This window comes from Schistocerca cancellata, chromosome 1 (assembly GCF_023864275.1).
Source record: "Schistocerca cancellata isolate TAMUIC-IGC-003103 chromosome 1, iqSchCanc2.1, whole genome shotgun sequence".
NCBI classification, from domain to species: Eukaryota; Metazoa; Arthropoda; class Insecta; order Orthoptera; family Acrididae; genus Schistocerca; species Schistocerca cancellata.
The window spans coordinates 178,581,356-178,596,875 of NC_064626.1; the positions used below are offsets into that span (position 1 = coordinate 178,581,356).

Here is a 15,520-nt window from a genome sequence, read left to right on the forward strand (position 1 = left end):
CAAAGCCCGCCCCCATGTCCTACTCAGTGTTTAGCCCTGGTCTCTGTTGAAATTGTTGCTGTTCATTCTAATCTCAGCCACCTCTTTTGTAATGGAGTCCCAGTATGTTGACTCATGAGCCAAGACCCTCATGTTCTCAAACTATATTTTGTAGCTCTTTTCGAGGCAATGCTCAGCTAAGGTCAACTTGTCAAGCTCCCTTTGCTTAATATGGCTCTTGTGCTTGATACAATGATCTGCAACTGGATCTGTCCTATGTAGATGCTGCCACACTTGCAGGGGACACCATACACAGTGGGCACACGAAGAGCTACGTCATCTTTAACAGGGTGCAACATATCTTGTACCTTGGGGGCGAGCCAGAACACTGGTCTCAATCCCAATCTCTGCAGTGCTCATCTTAACTTGCTGCTTGTTGCCCCACAGTACGGCAGGAAAGCCGCCAGCTTGACTTCTTCTGCTGATTCACAAGGCATCCTTGTTCGGTGACACTTGAAAGCATTTGCAATGTCTTTTGCTGTAGCCATTCTCCTTGAACAATGGATGCTTAATGTTTCTAGGGAGGTGGGAGCAGCAGTTTCAAATGTGGCATAGGCCCTTGCATCCCCTGACATCACTTAGACCCACAGGGGGGGCCAGAGATACTATGAACTACCCAACTCACCTTCTACACATGCGTCATTTTAGCCACCTCTAATTGGTGCCAGCACCCATAACTGTAGGTATATAAGTGGGATATAATGCCAGCCGCAGTAGTCAGTAGTTTTACTCATGATGACAATGGTGAAGCTAGCCATTGAAAGCTCAAGAATTTTAAACGAAGAAGATTTTATTCAGTCTGCCTGAAGTATTTTACCCTTCATATTTCTTAAAAGCCAGTAATGAAGCAATCTTCACTTTTAACTTTGGAAATAAATAATGATTTTATCTAGTGACATCAGACTTCCTAATATTTTTGAACAACAAATTATCCCGTATAGTGCACAAGTATATATATATGAAAATCATCAAACAATGTACTTGAGAATCATAAACATGTAAATCAATGTGACACCCACTCGGTTTACTTTTGTCAGTGAATCAGAGCACAGGACGTGTAACTTTATGCAGGCGTGTTTCTAACAGAAACTGAGAATTTTTTCCCCAATATTTAGATTATTTGCGGTAACAGTGTGATCTGTTATGTAGACCAAGTCCTACATTGGATAAAAATATCATCAGATGACATGTTAATTAATGTTTTTGCCCATCTAAAGTGTCATATTTGATATTTTTCATGTCTGTGCTTTCATACTACAAACATGTGTTGTTTAATTGGTGCACTAGTTTTCTCAGAAACACGTAGTTTTTTGTACAATAGTTTGTTTAAAAATGTATGGGGAAGTGCCACATTGACACCAAACTCTTACTAGAATAGATATTGTTGGAAGTAGGACGTTTTCATCTGATACCATATCTACATGCTTAAATCTTTCCTTGACAAATTTACTGTCATATTAAGATCACACACAGTTTACATCATTATGAAAAAAATAGTCCAAATCCAATATCAGCATTCAGTAACTATCAGTTACCAATATTAGTAAACTGCTCCTCAGATTTAAGGCATTTCTACATGGGAACAGAGAAAAATGCCAAATTTCTTGACAATTTGAAAAAACTGCCAGTTTCACATTACGTTGGTAAAAATTGTAGATTTAATGTAATTTTTAATTTTATTGTTTACATAAAATTTTTCTGTGAGACTAAAACTTAAACTATTTGCTGTGAACCAGTTGTTGGTCTGGACATTGTCATCTAAGTTGTGTCTGCTAAGGTTGAATTTGGACCCTTGATAAGTATTCTTGTGTCATGAGCATACATTACAGTTTTTGAACCATAGTTTGGAGTCATTGGAAGACAAGTTATGCAACTTAAGAACAAGAGGGGACACAGTATTGATCCTTGTTACTTTCATTCCTGTGACACTGCCTATCAGTATGGCACTCTGATTTGTTTTGTGAAGATAAGACTTCATTCATACAAATGGAAGGATACCATTATCCCTTAAAACCTTAGGTTGTCAGGTCAGTTGTATCTTGTGATCCACACAAAGGCTTTGGTAAAAATCACAAAATCTACTAACACAATAATTTTTCTTATCTTTCTCTCCCAGAACTTTATCAGTTGAACCTTTTTTGCTCTCTTTGTGGTGAATCTATTACATAAACCAAACTGCCATTGAAATGCAGCTACCAGGTACTCCTCAGACAAATGAGGAGTACTCCATGATAGGGAATTTTCTCAAAAACTTTTGAAAATTGTGATAGCATTGAATTGGGTCTGCAGTCAGAGATAATTTGCTTATATGTATTTTTTGGTAAACCCTCCAGCAACTGTACACTTGTGAAAGTGATCAGCAGAGACCAGCTCTTGGGAGCAAAGGTGTTCACTGGAATGCAAAGTGACCACCATAGTTGTATTAAATGAAATGGAGGGATGCCCAGAAGATCACTGAAGCAAAAGGTTTCTAAACTGGTAGCCAGTGAAGACCTCTTGTGAAAATATTTTTGGACTGGAGTTCTATTCAGGCTTGTGATAAAGTGAAATCAGTTATAATTGCACATATATTAGACACATACTTTTAGCATATAGATGAAAGGTAGTTTAACAGAATTGAAGAATGAGCCCAAAAACAGTTAGCACAAAAGATAAATTAATTGCTAAATAATTCCTTTCCAGATTGTAGTTACTTCTAGTGTTGGCAGTTTGTGCAAATTGTTGGACATACAGAATTCTGACTGTAACCAAGTTTATCATCACCTTTGCAATGTGCCTGAAATTAATCTTGCATCAGCTGGCCAACAAGTGTGATTTTGGTCAAAGTCTATAAAAATGCTATTATTAAAATGAAACATATATCTAGCACATATTGGATGCTTCTTTAAAAACTCACTACAGCATGTTTTGTTCACCATTATTAACAGTACTAACATCTTTCCATGAAAGTTTACATCAGATGAGTTGTCAATCTGAGCATATTCACTGATTTTTATATGAGAGTTGGAATTAAAGAATAGTGTACTATGACTGAATCCTTAACTAAAGTTAATTTATAAATAGATACATTTATTTCTCAGCTGAGTATGTGCAAATCTTACCTATTTTATGGATAGAAGTTTGTGAATTCCATGGAGTTTTGGAACTATCAAAGAAAAGTAGTGGCAATTTCAAGGTGTGAGGCTCAGTCAGATGGCTCAGTTAAGAGTACTGCACATGAGAGACTGAAACTGCATTTGAACTCTTAGTCCATCATACTGTTTTAAATTGGTTTAAAGATTCATATACATGTATACTCTATCCTGCGCAAGGTTCTTCATCTCCCAGTATCTACTGCAACCTACATCCTTCTGAATCTGCTTGGTGTATTCATCTCTTGGTCTCCCTCTACGACTTTTACCCTCCACACTGCCCCCCAATACTAAATTTGTGATCCCTTGATGCCTCAGAACATGTCCTACAGAACATCAAACCAGTCTCAGGACTGAAGACCACAACAACAACAACAGTACATGTATACTAAGATGTACAGTTAATTCTTCCATCGAGGGTGGTCACTATTGTTGTTGCATCAAATCGAAATCCTCCTGTTACTGGTTGTAATATGCCTCTCCAATACTGTGTATTTAATGGCTTGTCTTCAGACTGATCTTTAGTAATAATTTCGAAGTGGTTGCAGAAAGGGCATATCCGCATACTAAGACATGAAGTTTTTGCCCAATTGATTGCTTTGATGTTGTCTTCGTTGGCTTCTTCAGAGGCATGATAATGTCTATAGGCTGGCTTAGTGTGTAAAAAAATAAACTGATGAATCAAATGTGAAATATCTAGTAATTCTGAAATTACAAAACTGAAGTATGGTATTTTTATATGTATTCCAAAACTTTTCACCCACTATAATCACAGTTTGACCAAATAATTTGAACAATAAGTCTGCTTTATGCAGCCTTACGTTAAGACTTCAGCACCATTCACCATAACTTTACGCCAAGTCTGTATATGATTGGGGGAGGGGGAACAGAAGTAATATAGGTCTACAAAGCAAAGAGTTTGAATCTTTGTCAGAGACTATCACTGATACATATTAAGCAAAATTTAATAGAATTGAATTTACAAAATTCTATTGTAAAACTTCATTATTGTTCTAAATACATGGAAAATACATATTTAAGCAATAAATAACTTATTTCTGTGGACATAATTTTTATGACAACTTTTCTTTTTGTGAAGAAAGATATCAGTACCTGCTGGTATCATAGGATTCACTGTATTTCTTGAGCTTGATTACATTACATGGTGAATCACTTAATTTTTTCACCTTTAAATTACAAAAGCAGATCATCCTTAAAAAGTGACACTTCCAGATGAGACCAAAAATAATCAATTAAAAATAAAAGCTGAAAATTTAAATCACTTTCTAACCTCCGCCAAGTTCTATTGCTCAGTTAAATCTTATTATATGGCAGACTACAATTTTCAAAAGATTCTTATGTGAGAGTGTGTGATAAAAGTTTTGTTTAACACATGAAGGATTTTTTTTAAATGAACACTCTGTGATTTGACTGTATTTTTGTTTATTTAATTACAACCCAGATTTCAGCCCTTTACGCCATTTTCAAGTGACTGAGTTTATGTCATTAACACACATTGCAGGGAATCAAGCTCAAAATTTGCCATAAATTAAGAAAAATATTTTTATTGATTTATGGCCAATTATGAGCTTGATGTCCTGCAATATGTGTTAATGGCATAAACTCAGTCACATGAAAATGGCATAAAAGGCTGAAACCTGGGTCATAATTACATAAACAACAATACAATCAAATTGTGGTGGGTTCATTTAAAAATCGTTGTTACTGTTGCTCAGCAACATCAAAAACTCTTCACATGAAGGAAAGTTAGAATAAATGAGTTTTCTCATTTAGGTAAGTGATTAATTTTTCAGCTTATCAGAATTTATCATATTTCTGTCCACAATCATTGTTCTTAATGGCACAGTTACCAAGTTGATGATTCCATACTGCAAGAGGATTTTAGAATTCATATTTTTAATACACATTGTTCAAATGAAATGCATCAGGTATGACTTTTGATGTGTTCCACATATTGTATTCTTTCACACAGTCACTTAACAAGAGTTTTCAGTTTTGTTCAAAAAACGCTTCTCTTCTGTACAGATTTTGGAATGAGACTGCTGTCAAAAAATTACATGTAATGTGAGCTGAGAAATGGCACTCTTGAGTCATTCAGCATTTGACATCATAAATATTTTCTAATGCAAATACATAATCATCATATTAGTTTATCTGTACAAATTATTGTTTCTTTTACTGTAATCATATTATTTTCATATAACTGACTTTAAATGTGTAAATAATGACTCAATTTATATCAATATCAACATACACCTGAGTAATTTAATGAAACCATTTGAATTTTAATTGTGTGTACATTTCAAACATTCAGAGGGCATCATTTGTTTAGATTTACATGAAGTTAACAGTAAAGACATTACTTTACAAGTTTATCGAAATAATGTTGTTTTAAATTTCACACACTATATATACAGTGATGATTTCATTTTAAATAAAACATATTTTTTATGCAAAATACTAATTACTTTGGTTATGAAAGATATTAATTGTTAATACAACATGACACCAATGCTATATAGGTCTTTTTCTCCAACTAGACTACATATGAAGAAATTTGCCAAAGACATAATGTACAATGTGTATGAAGTATCTCTAGTCTCAGAGAAGCTTGTACTCAGTGTGCGATTTTGCAGTATATGCATGGTATGCAGCAATTCCTTATCCAGACATCTATCACTGGAATAGACTTATCTTTATGAACGACCTGGGATAGTGCAGCATTTCACATGTGTTTCATACCACTTTTTCCCAGAATCATGTAAAACATTCTGTTGGTCACTGTTATAATCTTCAAGATGGCACTGCTGACTTCTTTCTTGGAGAAGCTCAGTCTCCTATATGTTACCAGTCTCACTAAACTTGAGTGTATGTGAGTGGGTTGTTGCTGTCCATGTGACAGAAGTGGTGGTAAGACTTCCTGGAACACATAAGCAGCATGTCATTGCATTGGCACTAGTTAATATTCTTAGCATAAAATGTTTCGTGCTTAGTAAACAGGTCAGGGATAAGTGACAGCCATAAGAAATATGGTACAGAGTAAATCACATAAATAACTTTCTGCTGGGATTCTGTTTACATGGAATGAGAAAGGGACTCTGATTAGATGACAGAAAGAGACTGCAAAAATGTAAATAAATTAATGTGACAGAGTAACATCAAAGAGATGTTGGCAAATAGATTGTTAACACTTCAGAGATATGCAATTTCTGCAAACAAAGAAGGAAGAAAAGGGGAAGGTTAGAATTAAAATTTTGACAATCCTTCATGAATATATTTATCTTGGCTCTGGCATGGTTCCAGCTCTCTGGTGAGTGAGGGTCAGTTTATCTAAAGTTAATATTGTATATTCCCAATATTTATTTCTGTTTTCAACTTTTACCTGTGTATGTGGGCACCTGATTTTGCATGTTGTTATCCTGTGCCCAAATAAATATTCTTAATATGTTGTACTACAGTCAGTGTGTTGATTTGTGCTTGCATTTTCTCAGTTAGATATAGAAAAACACAGAGGTTCTTATGAAGATTGTTACTACCTTTCATTAGACTTTAACTTTACCTATTCTTGTGGCATGTTTATGACAGCTTGTACATTTTTATGAAACTGAAATACTTTTCTTAATTAGACAGAAAAATGTGTTGTCTGAAGATTTTGATTTTTGTTGTTTGCATATCAAATTACTGGATAGTTTTGTTATTAAATATTTCTAATATAACCAGAATAAGTACTGAATGAAATAAAGCAGAAGTGACTTCTTATCTTAGTCTAATTGTATTGTACCCAAATTTTCTGTATAGTGATAGACTTTTAATATTTATGTGTTATTTGAGGAATAGTACTGATTTTTTAATGCATGGTTTTATCCTTTGGTAATGATATCAGGTAAATTTCCAGTCTCTTTGATGCAGTTTTATTTGGTGATTTGCTTGCAAGAGATAAATTAGAACATCACTTTATTGCTTTGTCATTTTTTAATTACATTTTTTCTAATATCTACTAAAATTTGGATAAATTACTTGCTAAGATATATCTCCTGTATTTTGAAATTTAAAAAAGTCTTTATTCACTCATGTATGTTAAAAATGTTCAACATTGAATCATAGTTTAAATAAGCTGCATCAATAAATATTTTTAGTAAGATAAATTCGCATTAGCTTCAGTATCCTGCTATTGATATGGTTTTACCTAATAGCATCTTTTGTCTTGGGAAAAACAGATGCTTTGCTGTATCTGCTTTCTCAGAGTGTTCCTTTTGACACTGCTGCCTGGATTAACAATTTTACATATGATAGTTATATTGCAGTTTAAAGGACTTTGCAGTATTTTCTTATTTCCCTGTTTGCAGATGTGGGGATGATGATGATGCAGTCAGGCATGGTGAAAGGTGGCTTGAATGCGACCTACCAGAACTATCTGGAGGGTAGGGCTTGCCTCTGCTCCTCTGCTTTCAATAACAAAAATAATATTTCAGATATTTAATACTGAGTTTTTTGTCTGTCCAGTTGTTGGTTGCCACCTGCGTTGTGTCCATTTGCTAGTTTCTTCCTTGCTGCCCGCAACGCTTGCCTCAAAAGATGCCTTTGATTTGTACAGAAGAATGTGTCTCTTTTGAGTGCATGGCTCACTGACCATTATGTACTGACTGTATTGTAAGCACTGTGGCATTATAAGCCAACTTTGATAGCTGTAGTACAGGAATGGCGGTTTCAATAGCTTTTAAGCACGAACATCCCTTCCCTTAGAAACCTTGCCAAAGCAACAGTTCATTTGTTATACTTGATGCTTGTGTAAAGCTACATACTTATGCAATTAATTCTACTTTTAGTAATCATTAATTCACTATTTATTATACTTACAAACTGTGAAGATACTTTGTAATTTAACAAGTAGAAGAAGGTAAAATGCTCGCTTACCCATGTCAGTTCCAACTCTATATGACAGTATGCATAAATATATTGTTATAATATATTTGACCCATATAGATCAGCACAAACAAGAATTTCTTTAAAATTGTGTGTATAGGTGTTTAAATTTGTGATTTGGTAACAATTTCACTGGACATTTGAAGTCTGAACGTTAAATAGTACATATGGTTGTGTTGGTTCCTTCTTAGGGACCTTCAGATTGTTTTCTCAGTCCAATTGTTATACACTGTGGTGGTTTTCTTTGACTACAAGAACTTATCTATACTGCAGTGGATAGCAACTTCTTTGAATGAAACCTCCTTCATCACAGTAATTACAACATGTATTTATGAATTATCATTCAAACAGAGCAATCAAAATATGCACATTCATACAAAAAACTGTTGTAATATCTACATTATGCTTCTTCATAAAAAAAGGTATGCAGTCTTACATTCATCAGTGGATCTTGGAGGCAGATCTTAAAATGGATGAGTGTGGTTAATCACAAGTAAATTAAGCTGTAATTCTAGTATAAAAGAGATACACGGCATATTAATCAAGTAAATGAGCAATCACAGAATACATTGTTGCATATTGAAGTGAACTGGACTGTACCAGTAACAGAACTGTGGTAGAAGTTCCTAATTTGTTTCACAACAATTAAAGTATTAATGGAATTCAGAATATCTGAGACTTCTATTATGAGATAAGTGTAGTAAATTCATTAAAAAGATTTCACACACAAAACAACAAAATATTCATGAAAACACATGTCATAAAGTCCTTCATTTCTTAAATGTTAATGAAAGAACATTTTACAAAATTGTTTAGTCAGAAATCCGTAATATGTATTCAAAATGTACTTTAGTGTCTTTTATACAAGCATGCACTCATTGAATGATGGAAAAAAAACTCTTCCACACAGTCTCAAAAAGTTTTGCAGTTTCCATGACACATTGATTATTCATCTATGTATTGCATAAACAATTTTTTTTTATGTTCCCTCACACATGTTAGTCAAAAGGACAGATGTAAAGTGAAGATGCAGTGAATGGAAGTGGTCCTTCCTTAGCTTCATATGTCGAGGAGAAGGAGTCTGTCATAATAAATATCCAGTGCATGTTAAACAATTTAAATGAAAAATGCTGGAAGACCCCTCATGCATAAACCATATATTTTTCATTTTTTATTGGAAGGCATCCTGTAAGGAGTCTAGAGATGTGTTCTGAAACAAGTTCTTGTAGGCAGCAACTATAAGTTATACTAGAAGAACATGGTACTAGCAGACAATCATGTATCCTTCCAAGCCAACACAGCTACTGTGCTGGTGTCTAGCCTGAGATGTATCATGAGGATTTTCATCTGCCTACAAATACTGGTTATGAAAAACGTCATTTGCACATCTTCCAGATCATCTGTACACAGTACTGATGACCGAAACAACAGGCTGGCGTAGGTTCTTTTCTGGCCAGTGAAAAGTTGTCAAGCACTCTGCATGTGTTGAAGATGAATGTCTATAGATACATCAGTAGTTCATGTCATAATATAAGATTTGAGAAGATGTGATGTGTTGGTACTTGGTTCTTTGACAATGTGTGAAATAAACTCTTTCTGACATATGACCAGAGCTAATCTTATCCTGTGTCAGTAAATAACTGATGTTGCTGTTCTGTCTCTATGAAGTGTTGATAAACAGAAGCAAATATTGTATGAGTCAATTGTCCAAAATCGTGTTTTGATACAATCGTTTAGCTTCACATCCATTATCATGTGTGCGGCTCTTCATGAAAGTCATAAATGCCTGCTCGTGAAAAGAATAACCCTCCATTGTTAAACAGGAACTTATCAGGTTTCTCAATATTTCTTAATCTGTGAAATACATGGGTTTCTCAGTACTTCTTCATGTGTAAACTATACAAATTTTTCCATAGCAACACACTGCGATCATGGATATAATGGGTGCACTAGTCACTACCTTGTCTCTCAAAATGAATTTTAGTTGTTAGCTACAAACACTTGTTGGGTTTCTCCCTAGAACACATTGAACAGAAACATTTACTATTACATCAAAAATGATGAATGCATGGTCACATGTGAGAAATGAATGTGTGGTCATGTGTGATAAATCCAGCCCCAAAAGTTTGTGAATGTGTTTCTCATATTTTCTGCACTTGACAGCCACTTAAGTGACCAACTAAGCTTGCAGGACTTGGCATGAAATTCATTTTCTAATTATGAGAGTGTTGCCCTTTCTGCTCTTTTATTTAATCTATAAATGTTTATCTCTGCCTGTTATTAATGACAAAATACAATGGAAAATCCAGGATTGAATAACAATATGGAAAGAATAGACTGCTACTCACCACATGGAAGACAAATTGAGTGGCAAACAGACACATTGAAAAAATGACAGCTAAATATTAATAGCTATAGAACTAAGTCCTTCATCAGATGTAGACAAAGCAAGAAACACTCATGCATAACTCACACACGCATTGCCACTGCTGTCTATGGGCACTAAGCCCTGACAGTGACTGTATCTGAGGTGAGCAGTGATCTTTGTTGGTTCATGTAGTGGAGGTACATAACAGGTGCTGGGTAAGGTGGGGAGGGGGATAGCAGGTTAGCGGTCGGTGAAAATGCTAGTGCTGCCTTTGGGTGTGTGCAGGGTATATTTGGAATGGAACAGTGGGCTGTTATGTTCAAATAACTGACAGATGAAAACTGGTTACTGGACCCAGACTCACAACACAATCTTTGTCTTTTTTTATAACTGTTCTGCCAGATGAACCATCTGAAGAATCCTCTTTGCATGACTCATAGCAGTAATCTAGCAGTTCCAATATTGCTAACCATATACACGGACTCCTGTAACAATGAGGCTGGTACATCATACAAAAAAGAGTGGAGAGTGGCTTATTCGTAACCAGTTGTGTGTTTGTGACCAGCAAAGTGATCATTTATGATAATCTAACAGACACATGGATTCAATCAGTTTCATGACATATTCTGTCACATACAAACAAAATTTGTAACTTCTGTTGACCATTTTAGTGGTAATATATTATGCATTGGATAATAGCTATGAATACATGACTTAGTTTGCATCAGTAGAGTTGGCATAGCACTAAGATGAAAAATATGAAAAGCCCAAATTAAGTTTTACATTGTGGTACAAAACTGGTGTCTCCATTTGTTTGTTGCAGAATCAGAATGATTCACATCAGGGGTAGCTCTAACAAAATGGAGAAGAGATAACTGTCACCCAATTTAAAACTCCATTATTTGGAGGTAATGAATTTAGAGAGCTATGAGCATTCCTCAGGCACATGAATTATCAGTTTACATGTAATAACATCAATTTATTTGTCAAAGTTCAGATAATGTTTATTGATTTCTGAATAAAGACAGAAAACTGTAACTCTTGGCTACCAGTGACAGAATAAAAAATAATAGCACAGGGGTGCGAGGTACTAAACAAATAATTCAGTTGAGAGATCTCAGTTGCAACACTCAGTGCTCCTCCTCAGTTCAAACAACTTTCAACTCACCCAGAAAAATTTAAACAATCTCACAACTTTACAGATTCTCTGACAAGTAATGAATGGCGTAGTCAACAAGATAGCCTGTTATCCCTTTGTACTTATATCAAGTGCATCAATAATTCCCTTGCTGATATAGTCTCTGACAAAATTATATTTAATGTCAACGTGTTCATTCTTTGATGCTCCCATGTTTCAAGCAAATGAATGCAAGAATCCTTAGGGTAGTTGACCTTGAGACCTATGTCAGTCAGTAGTTGAATTAGTCACAGAAATTCAGCTGCTGTTGTGGCCAAGGCTACATCTTCTGTTTTAGTTGGAGATAGGAGACTCAGCTTTGACATTTTGTTGTCCAACAAATAATATATCCATGCTCTTGCAAAAGGAATCCCCATGTAAACTTCCTGTCTTATCCACTTCCAAAACTTGCATCTGCATAGCAGAGAACCAACTCTGCTCCTCCTCTTTCATAGTGCAAACCAAAAGTCAGCGTTCCTTTAATGTATCTTGTTACTTTTTAAAGTCCCTTCTAATGGCCCTCTCTTTGTTTGCTTTGGTATCTGCTGAAATAATTTACTGGAACACTCAGTTCTGGTCTTGTAAGCATAGCATACATCAAGCAACCCACTGACAGACAAAATAGTTAAGATTCACCTATGTACTCTTCACCATTATTCAGCAGTGGTCTGCTTTGCATTGTGGGTTTGGTCTCTGATGGTGTCTTAGCCAGGTTACAATCATTTATGTCAGCATGTTCCAGTAGTTTTCGAGCATGTATAGATTGACTGTTTCAGTCCATAGTCATTTTTGATTAGAAGATTTGATTATTTTGACTTGTGACATCTTGAGGTATCTTCATGTAGATCTCATCAAGTAGTTCCCCATCACGAAAGGCATTTTTGACATAAATTTGGCATTAAATAGAGCCTCCTCAATGATGATTGACACCAGTGTTCTCGACATAGCCAAACATGCAACAGGAGTATATATTTCATAGTAATCCTAACCCCCTTCTCTGAGTACAACCTTTGACTAGAAACCTTGCCTTATATGCCTTATATCTTTCAATATTTCCGTCTTGATTTTGTTTAATTTTGAACCCCAATTTGCTGTCAGTTGATTTCTTCCCTGGATAGCACTCAGTCAAATCTCAAATCACAATAAATTCCAGTTACTTTTTCTTCATTCATCACATCCCTCCATCCATGTTGAGCATGTCTCTCTTGTATATCTTAATAGCATTCAGGACCATCAACAACAAATGACTCAGCATGCCAGGCCAGTACTGCATAATTGTCAAATCATTCAGGCATCCTTCATTCGCTGTTGCTGTGTCAAAGTGTTTTGTACCTTTTCAGGTGTCTTGACCAAATCTCTCAAATTTCCTGTCTTCTTTCTTCTTTTTGTATGTTTTGTACTCTTCCATCCTGTTTTTGTCTGTCCAGTTTTCATCTTCTCCTAAAAGCCACTGTTTACTAGCTATCCAGTTGAAAATTAATTCCATTTCATCAAAAATTGCGCCCTCTCCTGAAATAAGTTTTTTCTGCTCTGGACACTAAAATCTATATCTATTTGGATAGTAGCCAATAAAAATGGATCTAAGTGAACAAGTGTCAAACTAACTAAAAGTTCCTTTGGAATTTTTAAAGAAGCTGAACAACCAGAAGCCTTCATCTTCTTGAGGTTGGGTTTTGTCCCAAATCATTCAGCTGATGGTACTTTTCCTACCAAGGCTGCAGTTGGACTCCTACTTCTAATATAAACCATTGTCAACACTGCTTCTGTCCATAAACTCTTGTCAAGTTTGGATTTTGGAAGATTACAATGCACTTTATTCAAAATGGTCATATTTAGACATTCAGAAACCCCATTCAGCTGTGATGTATATCACATTGTGAACTCAAACTAAATGGCCAAGTGTTCTCAGAGAGTCTTTGGCTCATTTGATATATAATCGTGTCCATTATCACAGCTGATTAAAATGAGCTCGAGACATTACTTAAAAATTTTTTAAAAACTTTGGCACTTCTCACTTAGCTTCCAGAAAATATACACAAGCAAAATGAGTGAAGTCGTCAATAAATGTCAAAATGTACCTTTCATTTATCATATGACATTGGAGTAACAGGTCCAGTTAGATCACTATGAGTATTTTCTAGTGGTCTGGTTTGTCCTACTTTTTGTGTTTTATGGGGCTGTGATGTCTGTTTCCCTTCAATACATGTAGCACAAAAATAATAATCTGACTTGTCAGATTTTAGGTTTATTTCATCACCTTGCATCTGCATCTTATGAATATGATCATAACTCAGATCTGGAAATGTCTCTGTTGCTGAAGCTGCGTGATGTTGATGTTCCTTTTTTATGTGTAAAGATTAGTATGTAGATGTCTGACTCACTCCTTTGTCCAGTGGCAGGAGTCACACTGTTGTTTCAAATAATACCTTTACGGCTCTCAAAAACTACTCGCAGACATTCTGATTCTATTTTTCATATTGTCTGTAGGTTATAGCTGAGTTCTGGATACCTGACAAAATATCCGTAATCAATATAAGAATATTCTTGCCATTTACACCACTCATAACTTCAATTTCATGACACACTTAGCATATAAAAATGTTCCAGACTTCACAACACTGATTTTAATTGGCTCTGGCAATCCTTTCACATTTTTCAATTGTATATTGCTATTTATTAAATGCTTTGTAGCTATGGAATCTAAATACCATTTAATTTCAGTTGAAGTTGATGAGCTTTCATAACTAGCTGCAGGGAAACAGTAATAATTCTCTTTTCCATCTTGATCATCATCAGCTGCCCTTGCAGAGTTTCGTTTTGGTTTCTCTCCTTAGTTTTTCTTAGGTTTCTGCTGGTCTGATATTTTGTGTCCTTTCAACCCACAGCTATAAAAGGAGAAACTATTAGTACCTCTGTTACCTGATTTAATACTATCACCAGACTTAGATTTCTGTATTGGCTGTGGAAAAAAGTTGATCCTCCTCATCCCACAAGGCAGTGGGTGCCATGTGCTCTACCTCAGAGGAACGTGTTGCCAATTTTGTTGTACCAAATAATCTTCTCCATTTTTGCTACCATTGATGTCTTAACCCATAATTCTTGACCTAGGTTCTATGGTACACTCCACAGGATTAGAGCCCTGCATGGACTCAACCATCACTCTGTCCTATTGGACTGTAGGATGCCTATACCCACAATGTGAACTCATCAGACAAGAATTACTCAAGCTGAGAAACAGGGGAGGTGGTCTAGTCTCCAGATTAATGATATTGTAAGATGCTAGTAGGGATAAGGCATTTGAACTGACTTGCCCAACCAGTTATAGGGAGACCTATCATTAAATACGATTTCAGAACCACAGTGGCACTTGGCAATGTTCACGTCAATAAGTATTGCCAGAGATGAAAGAAGTGATAAGTGACAGATAAAAATCCCAGTATTGCCTGGGGATCATACCAGAGACCTTTGTATTTGTAAACAGGCCCCTTACCACTGAGACACCAAGCCATACTATGGTTCCATATATTTATCAAAATCATGACAGTCAGTCTAAACTTAACAACATACAGGAGACAATTGTGGAAAATGTGTCTATCATAACAGTTAGCACTCAGATACTGGCAGCCAGATATGTTCTAAATTATACTCCATTTATCAGACTGCTTTGCTCTTTATCTGTTTAGTATTCTGTTAGCTTGTCATGTTCATTTGTTGTCATTAAAATATCAAATTTGTCTCAACTCTGTTTGTGTATCTGTTCCATTTTTTCTGCCCTGCATCCACATCTTGCAGTGCTCTTATTCAGGTCTAGCATCATCTGCACATTTTCTGCAACCAATGTTAAGAGATGCACTCATGTCA

General features: G+C 35.4%; 1 protein-coding gene across 1 annotated transcript in view; it reads left to right on the top strand.

Annotated features, from left to right (window-relative positions):
* The window catches only part of LOC126168267 (calcium-activated potassium channel slowpoke), a 908,898-nt gene that overhangs the window by 507,670 nt on the left and 385,708 nt on the right, over positions 1-15,520 (top strand). The window contains exon 14 of the mRNA XM_049920542.1: positions 7,538-7,612. Coding sequence (XP_049776499.1) covers positions 7,538-7,612 — 75 coding nt within the window. The remainder of the gene's footprint in view (positions 1-7,537; positions 7,613-15,520) is intronic.